This window comes from Culex quinquefasciatus, chromosome 2 (genome assembly GCF_015732765.1).
Source record: "Culex quinquefasciatus strain JHB chromosome 2, VPISU_Cqui_1.0_pri_paternal, whole genome shotgun sequence".
NCBI lineage: Eukaryota > Metazoa > Arthropoda > Insecta > Diptera > Culicidae > Culex > Culex quinquefasciatus.
Genome location: NC_051862.1, coordinates 202,039,296 through 202,062,263, shown reverse-complemented (window position 1 = coordinate 202,062,263; position 22,968 = coordinate 202,039,296). Strand labels below are relative to the sequence as shown.

Below are 22,968 nucleotides of genomic sequence, written 5' to 3'. Positions count from 1 at the left end.
TTCTGAGTTTTCATTTATTTTCCACTAATTACAACGCTCAAATCCCAACCTACTTCGCCACTTCCTCCACCGGCTTCAGCACCTCCGCCCCAACCAACCGCTTAATCTTCCCCAAATGCACCTCGTCCAGCGTGAGCGACCGCACAATGTTCCGGCCCAGCTCGGCACTCTCGGGGAACCCGTTCTCGGCACAGTACTGCAGCGCCCCGATCGCCAGGCTGGGCTTGCGCTCGTCGATGCAGAACTGGATGAACGACCGCATCGCTTCGACCTTGGGATCGCCCACGATCGAGTTCTGCTCGGTGTTGAGCTTCTCGAAGATGGTTTGCGCCTTTTCGAACTCTTCGCGACCGCGGCAGACCAGGAGGAGAATGTCGCCGAGCAGGGCTCCGGAGAGGGCGACCGACTTTTGGTTGCGCGTTCCGGCCAGGGCGGATTGTTCCTCGAGGCGGGTGTACATGTCCCAGGCGATGGCGGTGAACTTTTGAACGAGTTCGGGGGTTTTCGGGGGGTTGGTGATCATGATTTGGAGCAGGAGGAGGAGGAGGTTTTCGCGGTTCGTGTGGTCGAACTGGATCATGTGGGACCAGAGGAGGGGGACGTGCTCGATGGCGCAGTTGACGTCGATGGATTTGAGGATTTCTTCGATGACGGACGGTTCCGGAATGTAGACGTTCGGGACGAGCAGGTGGTACGTTTCCATGAAGGTTTCCAGCGGTTCCGTGCTGCACAGAACCATGAAGAAGTGACGATAGTAGATTGATTCCTTGTACGAATCTCCAATCAGGTTGTAGTTGTCCTTGTGGTGAAGCAACTTGTTGACCCTCTTCGCCAAGTCCTTGTCGTGCAGATGGTTCCGGCAGACGTCCATGGCCGTCACAAAGAAGAATGTATCCTTCGGATCCACAATCCCAAACTCCTTCCCCTCAATTTCGTTCATGATATCGTGCAAAATGTGGCTCGTCGGTCCCCGCTCGCGACAAAAGATCGCCAACATGTAGTACCAACTCGCGAGCGAAGGCTCAACCCCCAGCTTCTTGAACTCCGCCAGCGTCTTCAGCGCGTAACTCCGCGGATGGTTGTACCCGCCAATCGTAGTGATCGTCTGCAGCACCGCGTTCAACGTGCCCACGTTCGGCCGCAGTCCCTGGTTCTTCATCGTGGTCAGCACCTCGCACACCAGATCCCACCTCATGTCGTAGCTTTCCTTCAGGAACGAAGCGATCTGCAGCAGGCTGTTGAACGTGGTCGTGTCCAGCAGGACCTTCTTCTCGATCGTCTCCTGGTACAGGGCCCACGCTTTCTCAACCTGGAAATGTCATGGGAAAGAAATGATTATTGGTGAAAATTAAAGTAGGCTGTGTTAACTTATTTGACAGTCAACTTGACAGACAGTCAAATTCCATTGGCTATTAAACAAACCAGACTATTAGTGTTAATTGTTAGAATGAATGTGTATTTAAGAGAAATGAATGTTTGTTAAAGTAACGTAATACACAAATAATAATGTTGTGAATTTTGTTATGTGCGTGTTCATTACTTGGGCCATCTTGTGGCAAGAAGGAGCCCGGTGAACAACCCGACCGCAGGAGCGAACCGATCAAGGTGAGCGGACCAGCAAGTGGGACGGCTCGACGGACGAGAGTTATCGAAGGTAACGGCTCAGATCCCCACATATTGATAAAGTTGCAACCACGAGTCGTGTCTCTTTTCCTCTTGGAACCGCAAACAAACGACTTCTTATTCCCGATCTGTCTCTGTAGTTTTTGAAGGTTTTATAATGCGAGAGTTTCTCTTAAAACTATTTACGAGCCGTCAAAAATAAAAATTTACCTTAATACTCCAAGGGTGCATCATTCAAGCAAATCTATTTGTTTCCAACGGATGACTTCCATGGCCAAGTGTACAAGCATTTCAGAAACAACGGAAAAGTGTTTTAAAACATCGAGAATAGAATTAGTGCATCAAAACAATATTAGAAAAGTGTCAACAAAGAAAGTGGAAACGTTTCTTTAAACCATTCTAAAAAGTTTCTAACGAATTTAATAAGCTATACTTCTTCAAAAAAAAAAAAGATCATGATTATAACCTTTGATAAAAAACATGTAATTTACTGGTAGTTACGACAACATCAATTATTAAAATGTCTGTATCAAGACTAAGTTGAAGTCCGTAATAGAAGTGAAAAACTAAGCCGTATTGTAAAACAAATTTCGAGAGGTTCGTGTTCGACTCCAACGAAATGTTTCAAGAAAATCTACTGCGTTAAATCAAACTCACTTCAACAACACAACTCTGAAATTCAGGCGTTTAAAAGAAAAGGCTGGTCCTTGTTGGAAAACATAACTGACAAATTCGCAATAGCGTGGCTCACGGATATATGAAAAAGACAAAAGTGTTCAATTCCAAACGCCTCGACCGGATTTTTGTAGCAATATGGCCCCAGAACATAGCCTGAAACTTTGAGCGCATTTGGTTAAGGTTTAGTACTTCCACCCTGGGATGGGACAAACAAAGAGTAAAAAACCTATTGTCAAACTAAACCACTTTCAACATGGCCGCTTCTGTCAACCTAAACCAGACCTTTCTTATGAGGAGAAAATGAGAAGTATTGTAATTTGAGTTGAAAAAAAAAATTAAATCAATTTCAGAAATAATTGTAAATTGCATTGATAGATTGATTAAAATATTTTCAATTGAAAAGCATTTATTTCTATCGTACACCGAATGTTGACTTATCAGCATTTTCATTTTAAAAAACCATACATTTCATGAACTGACTTTTCTTTTGCCCATTTAAAACTTTTTTTTTGCGCGTTACATAGAAATGTCATCTAAGGGCTTTTGTTAATTTGATTCGGTTAACCGCGGTGGATTTTCTTGAAATAATTCGAACTGTCAAAAATCCACCAAAGCATCTACCACATTGATCACAAAAAAAAACTGTGGTAGAAAAGTATCCACCGGTAGATCCTTTGGTGGATTTTTGACAGTTCGAATTATTTCAAGAAAATCCACCGCGGTTAACCAAATCAAATTAACAAAAGCCCTCTAGATTGAACCAGTGCTTCCCATGAAATTAAAATGCGTGCCACAAATTGAAAAACAAACTTTTTTGCTCTTTGAAGTGAATGAATTAGTACAAATTTGAATTTTTGCCAGCCATTTCTTTCGATTCTGACACCTTATTGCGTGCGACCTATGGAATGTAAACTTTCTTCAAAGTTGAGTAAAATTTGCCGTTGAATTCGACGTGCTCCTCTTTGGGGAACTGGGAAAGATTTATTTACTTTCTTTGCGTAACGGGACAACGACAGGAGCAGATCTAAGAAAAAATCTCCCCTACAAAAAATAATAAAAGAAAAATAAAAAAACCGGAACTGATCTAGATTATCATTTTCTCGTGCCATGTGTCAGCAAGTGTGCGATCACGTCAATCTGTTCCTCGGGTGTCTTGCACTGCCTCAAGCGACCTCTGTATTCTCTGTAAATGGACCACAGCTCCGACTCGCTGTACAGCTTCCGTTCGCCTTGTTGCTCCTTCGGGGTTTCATCGGCGCCGGCGCCAGTATCTTCTCGACTTCTTCCTGCGGGACGAGGATGTTTATTTCCCGGTTCAACGGACGGCACCGCTCCAGGTAGCGGAGGAAAATCCGCCGCGGTGAACGTGGCTCCTGCCGGAGTCTGTTTGTCCTTCTTCCATGCTGGCGGCTTCGGCGTGGACGCCTGCTGCCTCGACTGGATGAACTGCGCACGTTTGGGACAGCAGCGATCCAGAGCCTCGTGAGATCCAGAGCAGTTGACACACTTCTTGGCTTCCGTTTCTTCTGCTTTGCACTTTTCCGTGCTGTGGGCACCCCCCACAGCTGCTGCACCTGGGCTTGAGATGGCAGTTACTGGTTCCGTGACCGAACTGCAAGCAGTTCTTGCACTGGGTCACGTGCGGTTCTTTGTTCCGGTAGGCCACCCACCGGACGACGACTGGTCCCACTTTCTTTACCTTGCTACTCAACTCCTTCAGACTGGTATGTCCCTTGGGGAAAGAGCACGATGAAAGGCGTCTCATCGATGGCGGGAAGCTGCTGCTTCCGCCTGATGGCGTGTACTGCCAAGACGTCCAGCTGATGTTCCGTCTTGAGCAGCTCCTTGACGTAATCCGGTTCCGCGTTCGGGAGACCTCGCATTACTACCCGGTGCGGTCTCGCACTGCGCTTTCCGTGCGTATAGAACTGCACCTTGTTCTTCTTCAGGTGAGCTTGCACCGTGTCGAAGTCGTCGCTCGAGAAGCACGTAATTTTGGTGCCGTACCGCGTCAGTTTGTGTTCCGGCTGGACATCACATGTCGCCATCACCTTCGCAAGGCGGGCGAAACTCGTTTCTTTCACCACCAGTGGCGGCTGCTTCTTCTCCCCGGCCGACTTGCCGGGTGCTGGTACCACGGGGTGGTTTTTCTGCTGCTGGGTTCGCATTGTTGTTGTTGTTGCTCTTCTCCGCTAGCGGGCTGAACTTGTTGTTGCTGAGCAGTTTCTCCACTTCCTGGCCATTGCCGTCGTTGATCTCCTTGATCACAGGACGAAATTCGCCCCGTCCTCTCCTCCTCCTTCGGAGTCTTCCACCTCCATGCCCGTCGCCGCCTGCGTTTTGGGTTGGAACCCGTCCGGTTTCTCCCACACACTTTCCTCAAGGCCGCGTTCCAGTAGTACAGCCTTCCATCCTCAGCCCTATGCTCTGTCTACTCACTCTCCGCCGTTGCGGCCGCCGCCATGGCCGTCGGCAAAAGTTAAAAAAAACACCGTCAAAAACGCGCTAAAAAGACACACGTCTGCTCTGAGCAAGCTGTCAAACTGGAATGGCATTTAATGACTTGCAGGCATTTTAGGATTTTTTTAGATTGAAGTAAGAAAACGGATTTAAATCGTATTGCATTTTTCACATCCAAATGAAAATTAAAAATCTTTCATATAAAAAACACATTAGAAATTGAAAAAGTGAACTTTTTTTGACTCATCTTTGATTTGCCAACCATTTCAAGTAATTTGTATCCGTAAAATCTGCGAGGAAAAACTAAACAATATTTCAACCAAAGAAAAAGTCATCCGCATGCTTGAGCACTGAGTTGAAAAACATCATCAAGAAAATTTTAATTGTCAAGCTATCTGAATCACAGATTGCTTGATATTTGTTTTTGAACACGAATTTTCTTGCAAAAAACAGAAGAAGAATACAAACGTAGACACTCAAAAAGAAGACTCTATCCAGCCGTCCCGTCCCAGCTTCCACCATTGACCTGAAGTTAGTATGGAACTTTTAAAGATTTACTATGGGAAATTTTCACTTTTAACCTCTTCTTAGATAAAGTTTCCCAAAACCCAATCAAATTTTCTTATTCTCAAGTTTCTTATAGGTTTTGATCCGGGGAACAACTTTGTAGAACATCGCAAAGCGCTAGGAATTGATCCTGAAAAGATACAGGATATTTTTTGGAGCTAGGAATTTTTTTTAACGTGCTCTAAAAATTTGCCTGTATCTTTCCGGGATTAATTCCTAGCGCTTTGTGATGTTCTACAAAGTTGTTCCCAGATCAAACCTATAAGAAACCACTACTGAGAAAAATTCATAGGGCATAGAAAAATATACTCGAAGAAGAGTTAAAAAGTTGAAAATAAATAAATTAAATTTATTGAAATTTCTTTATAACTTCAGGTCAATGGTGGAAGTTCTAAACCTTAACCAAATGCGCTCAAAATTTCAGGCTATGTTTTGGGGCCATATTGCTACAAAATTCCGGTTGAGGCGTTCGAAATTGAACACTTTTGTCTTTTTCATATATCCGTGAGCCACGCTAATTCGCAATTAGGTTTTACGCCGACTCAATGTTTAGGTTAGAAATTTGACAGCTTGACTGTTTACATTTTTTGCACGTGTCTCAGCAAAAATGTGTGTGCGTGTGCGCTCGTGACGTCACGCTGTAAAACCTAATGTGATATAAAGCTTAAACAATCTATTTTTTTATGCTAATGTTCGTGCCCAAATAACGTCGGAGCAGAAATTGTGAGCCTGTGATTTTAAGACTATTGCAAGAGTTATCAATATGGTGAATTTTCAGACTACTTTACTGAAAAGAAAAAAAATTAAATGGCTCAGACTTTATGGGGCCTAGGGTCTTCCTTAAGACCAAAGAAGCCATTTTGTGTCATTTATTACCTATCGAAGGCTCCATACGATTTTGGCAGATTTCTTTTTTTTTTTTTTTTTTTTTTTGGGAGGGTGGTCCAGCCGCACATCGTTGATGTTGAAACCTCTAAACTGGGCCCTCGTCCTGTCACGTCCGTCAGTAGTCTTGTCGTACATTACAACTAGAATCAGATCTGCCAATGAATTAGTACACTTCGACCAAATAAACACTGACGCTGTATGGATCTGACTCTAGAATAAATGCACAGTTGAGTGTTATTCATAAGTCCAAAATGTTCAATTATTCATTTAAGTCCAAATATTCATTTGCTAACTGTTTTAAATTGAAAATCTAAACTTTAATCTAAAATCCTCTAAACTTAATGTTCAAAAGTAAACGTTCCTTTAACTGTTGTAGTACTACTTTTATCAAAAACAATAAAAATTTATGAACTGATATACAAATAGGACAGAATCGCGATTTGAAAAAGAAATGACCATTTACGTCAAAAGATCCGTAGTTCCTCGATTCGCAACAATGGTCGATACAACCATAATCCGAAAACCGTTAGTTCAACAGATCAACGAATTTTGTCCGATATCATTACATTATTGATTGATCGAGACTCTATGGACAATTTGACATAAAAGAATGCCTAGTATTCTACATCAATCAAAGTTTATTGACAGCATTACTCAAACTTAATAATTGCAACTAAATTTAACATCAAAAAGATTTGGAAAGGATACAGATCTATTTTAAATGCTAATGCTAAGCAACAAATCAATTGTACTATCCTGAAGTCCCGACCTAAATCCCACATTGTGATAGTGAAAAAGTCACAGAAGCAGCGGTGTCTTGTGCAATTGTGATATTTTCACTATCGGAGAACTACCTAGTTCACGAAGACAGCTTATCGGTCAACGCTTAAGCCCTGGGGCTGCGGCAAAGCGAGTTCTCGTAGCATGAAGTGGTGTCCATAGTGCTTATAAAAAAGAATTTATACCCAAATTTTAACTAATGCACTAGGATCAAATCATGCCCCTTGACTTGACAAGGCCCAGGGGATTTTGGCAGATTTGCATACAGAAATGGTACGTAAATATAAAAAATCGATTTTTCTGATCGGTTTGATGTCTTGGGCAAAGTTGTGTGTATTGACGGTATTCAGAAAAAAAATATATACGGAGAAAAATTGCAGATTGTTTTATTCACTTTATTTCACAAGAAATTTATTTCAAAAAATCATTTTCTTTTTATTTTTTTTTAAATTTATTTTATCGAATAATGATTGCAGTTTTTGCAACCGCAACAACAACAAAAAAACTAACCTAATCCACCTATGTGGTTGATGCCTTCCCCACTTTTTACCAAAAATGTTGTGGTATATATATGAGTGGTTTGGACACACATTTCAGATTTTTTTAGATCCAGAAAAAAAAACACAGATATAACTTATGTGGTCATAACTCGAGACAGGGTTGCCAGATCTTCAATGTTTTGGACTCTATGGAAAGGCCTTTCAATTGCCTATGCCAATATGCCTATATAACCAACGATTGGTTGAATGATGGATCGGGACATAGTTTACGTACATTTAAATGAGATCCGGCTTCAAAATTGTACATAAATATCACTTAAGTGGTCATAACTCGAGACAGGGTTGCCAGATCTTTAATGTTTTGTACTCATTGGAAAGGCCTTTCAATGACCTAACCAACGATTGGTCGGATGAATGATTCGAACATAGTTTACATATAGTTAAGTGAGATCCGGCTTCAAAAAAGTACATAAATATCACTTAAGTGGTCATAACTCGAGACAGGGTTGCCAGATCTTCAATGTTTTCTATTCATTGGAAAGGCCTTTCAATTGCCTAACCAACGATGGGTTGGATGATGGATCCGAACATCGTTTACATGCATAAAAGTGAGATCCGGATATATGTGAAAACACATTTTTATACATAACTTTTGAACTACTTATCAAAACTTCAAACAATTCAATAGCGATGTATGGGACCCTAAACCAAGTCGAATGCAACTGGTTTGATCAAAATCGGTTCAGCCAGTGCTGAGAAAACTCAGTGAGAATTTTGGTCACATACATACATACACACACACATACACATACACACACACAGACATTTGTTCAGTTTTCAATTCTGAGTCGATATGTATACATGAAGGTGGGTCTTCGAGCTTTTATTCAAAAGTTGTTTTTTAGAGCAGGATTATAGCCTTACCTCAGTGAGGAAGGCAAAAATGCCGCCGAATCATGATTTCAAAAAAAATCTGGAGTAATAGAAACTTTACTCGAAAGAAAAATTACTTCTGCTTTAGTATAAAATTGAAGTTTTTTTTATTTTCTAGTAAATACAAATATCTTAGAACTAATGGTTCTTTTTTCAAAAAAGTGAGTCATGTTTTCTGATCTTTTCGTTTTTTTTTTAATTTTTGAATCAGCTCTAACATTTCGAAACGGTACAATAATGGATATTTGACCTTTTAGAAATGTTGGACTAAATCGTTACTTTCCGAAGACGTTTGTTCAACTTAATTTTCAGATAAACAAACTCACTTAAAACCAACAAGAACTCCATTTTTGTTTTCATGATGTACCCACTTAAAAGTGATTACTTGTATCAAGGTGCTTTTTGCCAGTAGAAGTTATGATCATGCTTGATAAACTCTGAAAATATTTGTTCCAGGTTGTCATAATGTTTCCTATAAATTCAAAATTAAAATTTAGAAAATCAATTTACCCCAAATCGGGAAAAAAATCGGGAATTTGTGATTTCTTGATTGAAAAATATTTCCTAACACTTAAATAATTTTGAAATATTTTGCACATTTTTTAAATAAATTTCACTCATTTCGTCTTTAGCATCTAACTTTATATTTAAGGTCCATTTCACTATTTTAAAATATTTGAGAGTGTAAAGCCCATTTAAGACATTTAAGACATGACAAACCTAATTAATATTGGATTGTTATGGTGGCATTGACCCAAATTTTTATAATATTTTTTTTATGAATCAGAAAATTGTTATTTATTTTTGACTTTGGTTATCACACAAATGGTTACATCTCACATTAACAAACAGCAAAGCCAATAAAACCAATATGGAAATAGAGCTTTATTTCTACGATTACATCAACGTAAAGTAATGATTCTGTTTCATTTTGTTAAATTGCTTAAATATTTGAAATACGATTCCAACTTATATTTGGCTATAGTTTTTTTTTGTAAATATTGTAAAATGTTTAACTAAACTAAAGTCATTTCATTTCTCGCTTTTTTACTCAAAACGTCCTATGTAAATGGACAAAGCTTGATTTTCAGTAATCGGAAATGTTAAATATCGAACAAAATCCAAACGTAATGAAAATATTTAAAAACTTATATACTTTAAAAATATATGAAAAATATATAAATGGCAAATAAGGCTGGAGCAAAATTTAAATTTATTTTTTTTTGTCCCTCGGCAATTTTTATTTATAGATAAATTGCAACTAAAATTTTAAATTCCTGAAAAGAGATTTTTCAACAATAATTCCTAAAATTTAACTAATACTCCGATAAATTTTGGTCAGTCTGAATTAGATGTTACGCCCTCATTTCGTAACCCAGATGTCATGTGCTCGAATCCCAAGGTGGGTGGTTTATAAATGCAAATAAGTTTGGGGCCAAGCGCATAAAAATGGCATGACTTTTTAATTAATATGGTTATGTAGATATTGTTAAGCTTCAGGATAAATTTTGATTTTTTTTATTAACATTTGCTAAATTATCAAGGCAGTTTGCTAAAATTCAATTGAATAACTTAAAGATTGGCTATAAATAACCTGAAAGTCGAATGGACATGAGGTCGAAACTTTGTAATTTTGTCCATGCTTCTGCAATAGCGTAATACTTTAAATTTAATAAATTAGAACATTAAAAAAAATGTTTGTACTGAAAATAAAGCTCAGTTAAATAAATAATATAAAATACTTTTATGAATAGATGGCTTAAATTATTTTCTTTAAAACAGATTTTTAGTATAAACTTGGTAAATTTGAGTAAACTACTTGTCAATTACCTGATAATACTTGGCCATCCCCCGAATCAGCACGCAATAATGCTCCGGTCGCTTCTCCTCCACCTCGTGGAACAGCTGCTCGGCCAGCTCAAAGTCCTTCCAGGTCTTGCGCTGGCGTCCCTTCTCCGTAACACCCTGCCGGAACCAACGCTCCTCGATGTACTCCTCCTCCAGCGATTCCTCGTGGTTGAAGAAGCAAACCAACTCCAGCAGCGATTGCTTCAACTCGGGACTAACCTCGATGTTGTTCTTCTTCAGCAGGTTGTACACCAGGATGGCATCCTGCACCTCAACGTTCTCAATCAACCGACGCAGGTCCGTTTCCTCGACCTGGCTCTCCTCGGTGTAAACCATCGTCGGAGCAAACGCCGGAATCGGCGGGTCCGCTTCTTGGTGCTAAAATGAGAAATTCTCAAGCATCCTCTTGGAATAATTACTTAAAATACTGAATTACCCTAAACAGCTTCGCATTCTCCTGCCGGATCCAGCGGGCCGCCTTCCGACCCGCTTCCTGGGCCATCGCGAACGTCTTCTTGCCCACGTTCGACATCGGCATCAGGTACGGATCGTCGTGGTACTTGTAGTGCGGCGCCGTCGGGTCGTAGCCCACGGTGCTGGACAGTGCGTTTAGGATGTCCGTCGGACCGCGTTCGATCCGCGCAGGAATGACGATTTTCTCTTTCGATTCCGTCGAGGTGCTTTGGCGGCGGACAGTTTGCGTCGCAAAGAGGCGCTTGCCGGTCGCGATCCGGAACGCCGGATGGGCGGGCAGCTTGGACACCGAACGGCAAAGGTTGTTCATCGTGGAGCACTGGTTAATTCACTTGATTTCTTTGAAAAACTTGCAAATTAAAATTGCCGAACCGAATTTCGCATGTTTTTCTGCGCCCGCACGCGTTATGTCACAAATTCGAGCTGTCAGCCGGTTCGAGGGAGGAAAACAAAAACATTGACGGAGGGGGGTGCTGAACGACGCGAATAGCAGGCTGACAGAAGAACAGGGTGATGCGAAAGAAGTGATACACGAGTGGATGGGTTCGCGTGGTGACGTGTAGGTGGCGCGCAAATAAGTTATGATGCATTTTTTTAAACAATATTTATGTAGAATTTTGGATTTTTCCAAAGGTTGCTCCTCGCTCAGTCCGATCTATGCTTACTTTTGCTTATAAAGGTATTCCCAGATATATATTTTTTTTTCAAAACAACCAATGCGCCATGTGTTTCTTATGTACATATAGCATCAAAAAAGTAAGCAATGATTTATGTATTTTTTTTTAAATCAGTTCATAAAAAAAGTTGTTGAATGTCGAAAAACCTGCAGTTGAAAAAAATAATATTAATATTAATAAATAAACTAGGTACCGTCATTTGGGACGAAACGGGGCACATGGGACGAATTGAGACAGTTGTTTCAGCATTGTAACTGCACAATAGTGGGGAATTTTTGATTAGTTTCGAATAGTACAGACACAGAACAACAAAAATAGTGATGCGGTTTTCATATTTCAAGCTGTTGAGTGCTCTAAAAACTGCTGTCCCTATTCAGACTGTAGTCCCGATTAACCCGAGTTGACGATATCTTGCATTCTTAGCTTGGTTTCAGCAAGATACTTTTTCAACTTTTTGAAAATATTATTACCAAAATTTTACCTTAAAATAATTTAAATAATCTTAAATAAAGACTCGGCGAAAATTTCCATTGAATGTTTATTGAAAAAACATAAGAAAATTGCAGTATTTTCACTTAAAAATTGAGTTTTTTATTTATAGCAAATAGGTATTGGAAAATCATAAAAATTCACAAAATATTATTTTCATAAAAATAAGACCACAAACAGATTAGAAAACCAATAGTAAGCACTCAATTTTGATGTAATTTTGATGTTTTTTACGTGACGGTAGAGTGATGATAAACACGCATACGAACCATTTCTGATCACTTTTTGTTAATTTAATTCAAAAAACTTTAAATGATAAGACAACATTTAACGATGTATCAACAATTGTCCTCTCAGAAAAAGCTGTCTAGTAAGATAAATTTTATCATAAAAGGCCGCGAAGTTTTTTTTAATTTTTTGTAAATCAATTTTAAACTATTGTGGTCGTAAAAAGAGTCATTGTTCTGAAAATAATAAGCTTTACTGCAGTGAATAATTATTTCATAAATTTAAACCTAATTTGATGACCGAATTCTAAAAATTAACGAATCCTCAGAACATCGTTCCTCCTAGAAAAGGTCAATTAAAAAAAAAAAACAATTTAATAGAAGCATAGAAATTCGTAGGGTACGTTATCCATTAGTGGACCCCTTTCCTATAGTGGACCCTCTGATGGGTTTTTGATGAAAAATTCAATAAAATCACAATTTCAATCATGTTTTTGTCTACAAATCTTTTATTTGGCATGTTCAGCATCATTTAAAACAATGTTGACTGACATTGAATTGTCCTTTTCACCAAAATAAGTGTTTTGAGTTCGACATCTGAAATCAGCCATGGCCACTAGCATTTTCACAACAAAACTGCATTTATATTTTATAATTGAATTAACCATCCAATCATTTTTTGACTGATTATTTAATTTCAGCAAGTCGAAATTATGTAAGTTTAAGGATCTTTACTAAAATAAAGCGAAGAACTGCCATTTTCGAGCAAAAATTAGGGGGGTCCAATATAGGACAACGAAATCCAAACTTTTCCAAAAGTGGACCCCTGTTAATTTCATCTTCAAAAATGAAGAAAACTGTGTATTCAAGCAAAAGTTTCTCTAAAACATACAATAAATGCTTGTTGTTATCAACCTAAACGCATATTTTTTCAATTATGAGTATAAATATAGCTGTTTTCATGTTAAAAGTACCAAAAATGCTGAAGCCGTGAAAATTTATAATTAATCAAAACTATAGTTGATTGTACTTAACTGAAGCATCATAAATACAGTTTGAAATGATATTTTATAATAATAAATCAATAACAACACATTTTTCTAAAAATAAACATGCGTGATTTTATCAGCAACTGTAAACAAATCTATTATTTAGTTTCGGTCAACCATTTATGTAATTAATATGGAAAAATTTGCATCAAGATTACTTTTTTTAAATTATTTTATGTTTACAGTGGTTTTCGAAACGTTTTCTCTGATCTTTTTCGGAAATAAATGTTTTTAAATGTCTGTTAAGTTTTTTGTTGTTTAAAGCTAAATTTGTTAACAAAACATATTTGTTTATAATGAAAAGTGAGCAAAATCCATCTTTTATTCATTATATCTATCATTAGACCTACACCATGCATCAAAACATCAAATATCGGTTAAATTTGGTATAAAAATAACAATCGGATTATGGACCCGGGTCCACTATAGGAAAAGGGGGTCCATAACAAGGCAAAAAAACTTTTTTTTCAAATGGCAAAAAAAACAATATTTTAACAAAAAAAAAATCCAAAAAATTTTTTTTGCATTTGAATGAATTCAAATTGAAACCACTAAAATAAATAGAATAATCAGCACTGAAATAAAATTCAAAATGATATTTAAGTTTGGGATACAGTTATCGAACCATCAATTGAGTATTAAATTATCGAAACTGCAAAAACTGAGATAAACTGAGTTTAAATTTCAAGCCCAACTGTCAAAATCAGAAAATAAAAAATATTACGAAATGCTTTATAAATAATTTTTAAATGTTTTGGCATATTTTGGGTTTATATGATAATGTAACAAACTTTACCCTGAATTGCTACGTTTCAAAAACTGATTTTTTAAGGTTCGCTCAGATGCTTTCTCTAAATTTGGTCGTAGAAGGCGTAGATTGCGAGATAAAAATGTGATGTCATGGTCAAAGTTGTTTGGATTAACAGGACTAACAATTTTCTAGAGGACAAAATAATCCCAAAATATTCCTGAAAAGTTAGATGTTGAAAATCACGCCAATCGTGAACCACCCTAATTTTCAACCAAACCAAGAGATGCCCAGTTCCAACTCTTCTGAAAACACCAAAGCCCCAAAACTTGATCATTTTCGAAAAATCAATTTTCAATAATTTTTAGTGGTGCAATAGACTTTTTTTGCGTTTTTTCCATCCCTGTGATAATTTCAAAAAGCTCGTTCTTTTTTTTCTGTTATTATTGAGGCAGAACGAAATCAACAAGTAAAACAAGCTATTTTATGGTGCTTTTACTTCAAAATAATTTCGAACATTTGCAAGATATTTATATTTATCAAGATTATTCTTCAATTAGGTCCAAAAGACTTAAATGCCGCATTTTTTCATAAATTTTCAAATTTTGTAATTCATGTACATTTGCATGTAAAACTTTCTTTCAAGAAAAAAGCTCACTGTATGATCATTATTACACGGCGTGTTTTCTAGAACAAACTTATCAGGAAAAAATAGTCATCGCTACTTTCAAATGTGTCTTACAGGAAATTTTCTCAGCTTTCCAATGCTTCTAAGAGCGAAATGTTTCATCGGGAAATTTCTGAGATATCTCTATTTTAAGTTTTTGGTTTTAAATTCCTTTATTATTTATTTTAAATTCTATACTACCAGTTCAAAAAACTTATCAAATGATGTGTTTCATGTGTCATTTACTCATCAAAATGTGCAAAATAAGACAAGAAACAATTTTGTAGAAGGTTGTAAACCGCTATACATTTTGAAAATTATGTTTTAACCGAATTTTTGAATATGTGGGATTTATTCAGAAATTAAAATCATAAAACAGTGTAAAAATATTTTTTTTACAAGAATCATTAGATAATTACATATTTTTTGTGTACAAATATAACGTGTCTGCTCTGATTTAGCATGTTCAACCGAAACTTTGGCAGGTTTGTGATTGTTAATGGTATTATTGAATTTTAATGAATAAATTTGACATTTTCTTAAGCAAACATTAACCAGGAACATAAATACAAATATGATTTAAAATCGAAATTGTACTACATATTACTGTTGCATGCTTCAAAAGTCATATTTTCATGAGTATGAAATAAAGATAAAATTTTATAAAATGTTTTCTGTTGAACATGCACTTAAAAGTAATAATAATACTCGAGTCTTCCAATTCAGAATGCTGAAAACACCGTCACAAACTATTTTTTTTTTAAATATTATTTTAACAAAAAAAATCCAACAGAAACTTTCTTTCGAAACTATTTAAACAAAAATCACGAAATATTTTTTTTAAATATGAGATTGAAGATGACAGTCTTATAAACTTATAAAATATCGGTAAATCTTTGATCATTAAATACAAAAAACTAAAACAATCATTTCATACTAATGAAAAGTATTTCTCCTAAAGCTTGCAACGGTAGTTTGCAGTTAAATTTCGAGTATTAAACATGTTTTGTATCTATGCAGCTGGTTAATGTTTGATTAAGGAAACATGATATTTATCCATAAAAATCTTTTAATATCCTATCAACCTCAAACCTGTAAAAAATTCGGTTGCAGCAGCTAATTCCAAGCTGTATCAGAGCAGACCGGTGTTATTTGTACACAGCAATTATGTAACAATCTATTTGTTCTTGTGAAAATAATATTTTATGCAGTGTAATGATTTTAATTCCTGAATAAATCCCACATATTCAAAAATTCGGTTAAAACTTTATTTTCGATATGTTTAGCGGTTTGCAACCTTCTACAAAGTTGTTTCTTGTCTTATTTTGCACAGTTTGATGAGTAAATGACACATGAAACACATCATTTGACAAGTTTCCTGAACTGTTATTTCAAAGTTTCCAATAAATGATTAAGGATGTTAAAACAAATAACTTAAAATAGAGATATCTCAGAAATTTCCCGATGAAACATTTCGCTCTTAGAAGCATTGGAAAGCTGAGAAAATTTCCTATAAGACACATTTGAAAGTAGCGATGACTATTTTTTCTCCTTAAGGTTGCCCAGAAAACACGCCGTGTATTCTTTTTTATTGTGTGCTTTTTATGACGCATTTCTGAACAAAAATATCCTTTATTTTGCCAAAATCTCATCCCATCTCAATTGACGCAAATTCTCTGCAAACAACATTTTCAAGGCTCGTCTTGTGGGACAATCAACTGGGTCAAAAGTCCCCGCGGATGACAACAACAACATGTTATTCCCATCGTCTCAAACCCGATATCAACTCCGATATCTCGCCCTCGTGGATCGAACCGGCGGGTGGATATTCTTTTCGCAAAGTTTACAGCCATTTTGCAGCGCTCAAATTACTTGCGACAACATAAACACACTCTGATGACGATTCTGCACAAATCACGGGCTGTGATGTAAATTTTTGTGACAGAGGAGTGTGGGTTAATTGATGAAAGATAATTGATTTGGTCAACTGAATGGAAGTGGATCGTTCGATTTTGAGGTTATAAATAGAACGGTTATTTTTAACCTTTTTGCTGTCGTCAGTCGATGTAAAGAGAGTTTGAGCTGATCAAATATTGATCGATAGCGATCATGGAGGAATATTCCAGCATTGACTTGAACTTCACTAGGTGACCAGTACATGTTCGAGATATTTATATGCATCGAAAAAAGGTGATTTGATTGGATCGCAGCTTTTCGCAAACTGGTGCTAATGAGCCTGATATCAGACATGAAAGTTTTCCTCGGAATCACCGATCGTGCAGCGAAACCAGTTGATGGTCGAATCGCTTAACGGTTAGACGACAAATTTTAGTGAAGCTTCAAAAGTTTATAGAAAGTTGATCAATTGTGCGCGAAAAATGTCGGAAATTGAGGTAGTGACTTGTACTAGCGGGTTGATCCCACACGTAACTAACCTTACCCAACTTTTCAACCTTCAGATATTCAACGACTCGATCCAGTTCGTGTGTGACCTGTGCTCGCTGCGGTACTCAACGTTCGAGATCCTGATGACGCACAACCGGATCAAGCACTACCACTCGATCCGGTTCCGGTGCGGCTTTTGCAACGAAGCGTTCATGAACGAGGACGACCTGCACTGCCACTTTATACTGACCCACCGCGTGGATCCGTACAACCTGGAGAGCAGTCAGATGGTGTGCCACAAAAAGTCCCTGCACCAGATGATGCTCTCGGAGGACGAGAAGCGCCGGATTATGACCCGCTGCGATAGCTTGGAGGACGACGACGGGGAGAGTGGCGACTCGGACGGTTCGGATGAGGACGATTTGGACGAGCTGGAGCTGAACTACAACGAGTTGTTCAAGAAGCGGAAGCAAAGTGCGATGACCCAGGAGGAGATTATGGAGTTGGCGGACGTGTTCAAGAAGTCGGCCCAGGGCATGTGTATCTCCAAGATGCATCTTTGACCGAGGTGTCCAGAACTAGGGGAAGTGCTAATTTTTTGTGGGGGTTGTTTTCGAAGTTCGAGGCAGCTCACTGTGTAAATATGATCTATATAAGTTACTGATAATTGGAAGATAAGCCCAAGTAGTCTTGTAAGGTTTGTAAGATGAATCCCGACGTCAGACTGTTTGTCGAGAAAGTGTTAATTTAATCAATAAATCGGGATGTTTTTCATATTGAAGCAAATGTGTGATATTTTGTTCGGATATTGAAAGAAAAGTGTTTGAGAAGAAGGTGATTGTTGTCAACGGTTATTTTGAAGAGTTAATCCACACATAAACAGACTTAAATCATTGAGAATTTTTATCAAAAATCCTTTGATCATTCTTCGCTAGAGCCATCTAGTTGTGAACGCGCACACTACGTCTTTGGTAGTGTGTGCACAAAGGTTCAAGCAACTGTCAAACGCGTGGTTGTGGACTGTGGTGAATTCAAAATTGCTGTGGTGAGTTTCCGTTCATTCGAATTAGCCAATGAACTTTGCATTGAGGGATTTCAAGCTTGTTTGTCTGTGACAAGGTCACTTTTTAATACGTAATGTCCCTCATGTGTATGCAACACGGATGACAGATTGAGACAATATCAACGATTGCATACCTTCTGGCTATTTCCAAGCCAACGTTTTTCGATTGCTTAACCGAATTTTCTCACTCATCACCATATTTCGAAGGAAAACACAAAAATGAAACATTTTCAACCTCCCCCAAAACAGTTGGAGCCCAAACAAACGAGAAATATTTTATCGTCCGATGAATAATCGCTTGAGCTGGCTGTCAACTTGTAACGCTGGGGGGCTTCTGGGAGAAAGATCAAACTCTGTCGATTGCACCCCCCTTCCGGGATATCGAGATGGGAAAAGGTAGGAGTTTGCGGTTAACCAATGTTTGGTTTTGCTGGTTAATTGTAGCTTTTATCGGTGGTTTTTTCCGTTGGTTGGAGGTCAGTTTATTAAATCAGCTTATTTTTTCATGGGAAGGATAATGTTGTGAGGATATCGATTACAAGGCTAAAAATCGAAACCAATTAAAATTGTGTCAGTCCATAATGGTTAATGTGCAGCTGATTCTGTGATCATCATCAGCTTGTTTGCTATTACGATATGCTCAACTTTTTGCGATCAGATTAATTCCAACCATTGAAAATAACAATAATAAAAAATGGCTTGTTCGACACGTGAAAACGCCCTCCAGAGCAGGACAAAAAACTCCTTTTCGAAAATGAGTTGAGCAAGTATCACACATCATAAATATGGCACACCCCTAGGGGATGAACAGCAACACCCTTTTGATGTGAATTTTAATGAAGCATAAACGAGCTTTTACGGGCAGATTTGACTGCGTGGTGAGAAGGCTCTTACAGACTTCAAGCAGCTTATTGTTGTTTTTGTCTTTCTTACTCAAATCAACCGAAAAATTATTTTTTCAAGAAGCATCCTAGACCTATCATCACGTAAACATATCGAATCAGAATCAAATTCTGAACAAATATCTGTGTATGGCATGGTTATGAGTGTAGGAAATGGCTCTCTTATACCTCGAAATTGGATGAATGGTTTAATGCCAAATTTGTTCCATTCGGTCCAGTTTGGATTCCCATAAGTCCGTATTGAAAATTATTAACTTTAAAAAGTTTGATAAAAGTTATACAAAAAGATACTTAACCAGTTTTCAAAGCACTCGCCACTGAGGTCAAGTGGAAATTAAAAAAAATGTAAACATATAATTAAATATAAAAACCCTTAAAGTGATCAATCAATCTCACTCTTTCAGCCTTTATCATTACACCCAAGTGCAACCCATTACTCAGTCGGTGGCCTCCCCCCCTCCTGAAATGATAACCCTCAACCTCAAGGATCCCCAGCAGGTTAAATTATTAAGAAATAAACCAGTCCTGCCCAAAGTAAGCCATAAATCGTCATTCAATGATCATTCTGGAACTGCTTTTAGCGTAAAATTTGACCCACTGAATCTCCACCGAAATCCCCGCACAGAGTCAGGTCTCCAAAACGGGTCATTATCGTAAATAAATTAAAAAGTACTCATAAATGAATATTAATCGCCGATTATTATTATGTTTCACGCTGGGCGCAGGGAATAAATTTATCTTGACTTTTCGGAGAGCTGACTCCGGCGGCGCCTTTTCTGACGTCCTGCTGCTGGAAATGAGCTGCGACTTATCTGTATGTTTAAAAGCCATTAAAAAAAATTCGTCCACACTAAGGTGAGGAAGGTAATTGTGGGGAAGGTGCTTTAAATATGTTTGCCTCGCGTAATAATCTCAGCGAGTAAAATTTAATTGCGGTCGTGAATGAACCTGGGCAGAAAAACCAGTTAAAGCCGAGTTGAGGGAGAAAAAAAGACCCTTAAGGAAATAATAAGCATCATCGAAACAGGTCATTTTACGGCGATGGACAAATTGAAAAAAAGAGAAAAGAAAGAAATGGCAAACTCTTTTGCACGGGATGAATCGTGGAACAGTTGAGGCTGAAGCATTAATGACGCAACAGCCAACCAGATAGCAAAGGACATCGTGATAACGAGCAAACTTGGCGGGACAATGGTGGAAAAAATTTCACAACATGAAAGTAAAACGCGAAAAGTAACGCCATTGTGGGGTGCGAAATTTGCATAAATAATTTTAGGCGAACAAATGGCAGCTCATTAGTCTAAATTAATTGAAAAGTGCAAGAAAGTGCTTTTAAAACCTTTATTCAGGTTTCATAACAATAAAAGACGTCAAATAACTACCTTCTCCTCTTTAGTAAAAACAAAAACAAAAACAAAAACAAAAACAAAAACAAAAACAAAAACAAAAACAAAAACAAAAACAAAAACAAAAACAAAAACAAAAACAAAAACAAAAACAAAAACAAAAACAAAAACAAAAACAAAAACAAAAACAAAAACAAAAACAAAAACAAAAACAAAAACAAAAACAAAAACAAAAACAAAAACAAAAACAAAAACAAAAACAAAAACAAAAACAAAAACAAAAACAAAAACAAAAACAAAAACAAAAACAAAAACAAAAACAAAAACAAAAACAAAAACAAAAACAAAAACAAAAACAAAAACAAAAACAAAAACAAAAACAAAAACAAAAAAAAAAACAAAAACAAAAACAAAAACAAAAACAAAAACAAAAACAAAAACAAAACAAAAACAAAAACAAAAACAAAAACAAAAACAAAAACAAAAACAAAAACAAAAACAAAAACAAAAACAAAAACAAAAACAAAAACAAAAACAAAAACAAAAACAAAAACAAAAACAAAAACAAAAACAAAAACAAAAACAAAAACAAAAACAAAAACAAAAACAAAAACAAAAACAAAAACAAAAACAAAAACAAAAACAAAAACAAAAACAAAAACAAAAACAAAAACAAAAACAAAAACAAAAACAAAAACAAAAACAAAAACAAAAACAAAAACAAAAACAAAAACAAAAACAAAAACAAAAACAAAAACAAAAACAAAAACAAAAACAAAAACAAAAACAAAAACAAAAACAAAAACAAAAACAAAAACAAAAACAAAAACAAAAACAAAAACAAAAACAAAAACAAAAACAAAAACAAAAACAAAAACAAAAACAAAAACAAAAACAAAAACAAAAACAAAAACAAAAACAAAAACAAAAACAAAAACAAAACAAAAACAAAAACAAAAACAAAAACAAAAACAAAAACAAAAACAAAAACAAAAACAAAAACAAAAACAAAAACAAAAACAAAAACAAAAACAAAAACAAAAACAAAAACAAAAACAAAAACAAAAACAAAAACAAAAACAAAAACAAAAACAAAAACAAAAACAAAAACAAAAACAAAAACAAAAACAAAAACAAAAACAAAAACAAAAACAAAAACAAAAACAAAAACAAAAACAAAAACAAAAACAAAAACAAAAACAAAAACAAAAACAAAAACAAAAACAAAAACAAAAACAAAAACAAAAACAAAAACAAAAACAAAAACAAAAACAAAAACAAAAACAAAAACAAAAACAAACAAAAACAAAAACAAAAACAAAAACAAAAACAAAAACAAAAACAAAAACAAAAACAAAAACAAAAACAAAAACAAAAACAAAAACAAAAACAAAAACAAAAACAAAAACAAAAACAAAAACAAAAACAAAAACAAAAACAAAAACAAAAACAAAAACAAAAACAAAAACATTTTTGTCATTTTTGTCATTTATGTCATTTTTGTCATTTTTGTCATTTTTGTCATTTTTGTCATTTTTGTCATTTTTGTCATTTTTGTCATTTTTGTCATTTTTGTCATTTTTGTCATTTTTGTCATTTTTGTCATTTTTGTCATTTTGTCATTTTTGTCATTTTTGTCATTTTTGTCATTTTTGTCATTTTTGTCATTTTTGTCATTTTTGTCATTTTTGTCATTTTTGTCATTTTTGTCATTTTTGTCATTTTTGTCATTTTTGTCATTTTTGTCATTTTTGTCATTTTTGTCATTTTTGTCATTTTTGTCATTTTTGTCATTTTTGTCATTTTGTCATTTTTGTCATTTTTGTCATTTTGTCATTTTTGTCATTTTTGTCATTTTTGTCATTTTTGTCATTTTTGTCATTTTTGTCATTTTTGTCATTTTTGTCATTTTTGTCATTTTTGTCATTTTGTCATTTTTGTCATTTTTGTCATTTTTGTCATTTTGTCATTTTTGTCATTTTGTCATTTTTGTCATTTTTGTCATTTTTGTCATTTTTGTCATTTTTGTCATTTTTGTCATTTTTGTCATTTTTGTCATTTTTGTCATTTTTGTCATTTTTGTCATTTTTGTCATTTTTGTCATTTTTGTCATTTTTGTCATTTTTGTCATTTTTGTCATTTTTGTCATTTTTTGTTTTTTTTTGTATTATTTTTTAAATAATCAGACGTTTCAAAAATTCCAAATGATAAACAATATATCATTTGGTTGAAATCAAAGAACTCAATCTTGCTAACAAGTGCTCTATGTTTGAATTGATTCCAACCACATGCTCTTATATTTCTCATAAATCAACCAATCATTTTCAATTTTGTCGGCAAGCTCAAAGACATCGATCAAAATTAATTTCTGTCGAATTTTCAGCTGTATTACAATCGAGATTTCCCTCTAAAGACTCATAAAAGCCCATCTCTGCACCGAAAACTCCATTACAGATATTGTATTAAATGGCATTTTCGAGACAGTAAACTATCGAAAAACTCATAAACAATCCCTCTTTACACTCGCAGCACCTACATCAGGCCAAATCAAACAAACCATTAAGGTTAAATTGCGGGTAAGAAATGGTTTATTGAACGGGCCCGATTTCCATTTCGAGCCGGCCACCACGCCACGGTGGGACGACGCATCGCGATTAACTTGCT

General features: G+C 36.0%; 2 protein-coding genes across 2 annotated transcripts; one reads left to right on the top strand and one right to left on the bottom strand.

Moving 5' to 3' along the window:
• On the bottom strand, positions 1–11,182 carry LOC6053400 (protein PTCD3 homolog, mitochondrial). The gene is made up of 3 exons (XM_001869459.2): positions 10,714–11,182; positions 10,260–10,655; positions 1–1,309 (listed from the first exon to the last, which is right to left on the bottom strand). Exons 1-3 carry the CDS (start codon positions 11,059–11,061, stop codon positions 50–52), a joined length of 2,004 nt encoding a protein of 667 aa, XP_001869494.2. The 5' UTR covers positions 11,062–11,182; the 3' UTR covers positions 1–49.
• Positions 11,183–16,907: 5,725 nt separating this feature from the next.
• Positions 16,908–17,769, top strand: LOC6053401. The gene is made up of 2 exons (XM_001869460.2): positions 16,908–17,001; positions 17,068–17,769. Exons 1-2 carry the CDS (start codon positions 16,987–16,989, stop codon positions 17,554–17,556), a joined length of 504 nt encoding a protein of 167 aa, XP_001869495.1. The 5' UTR covers positions 16,908–16,986; the 3' UTR covers positions 17,557–17,769.
• Positions 17,770–22,968: the final 5,199 nt, after the last annotated feature.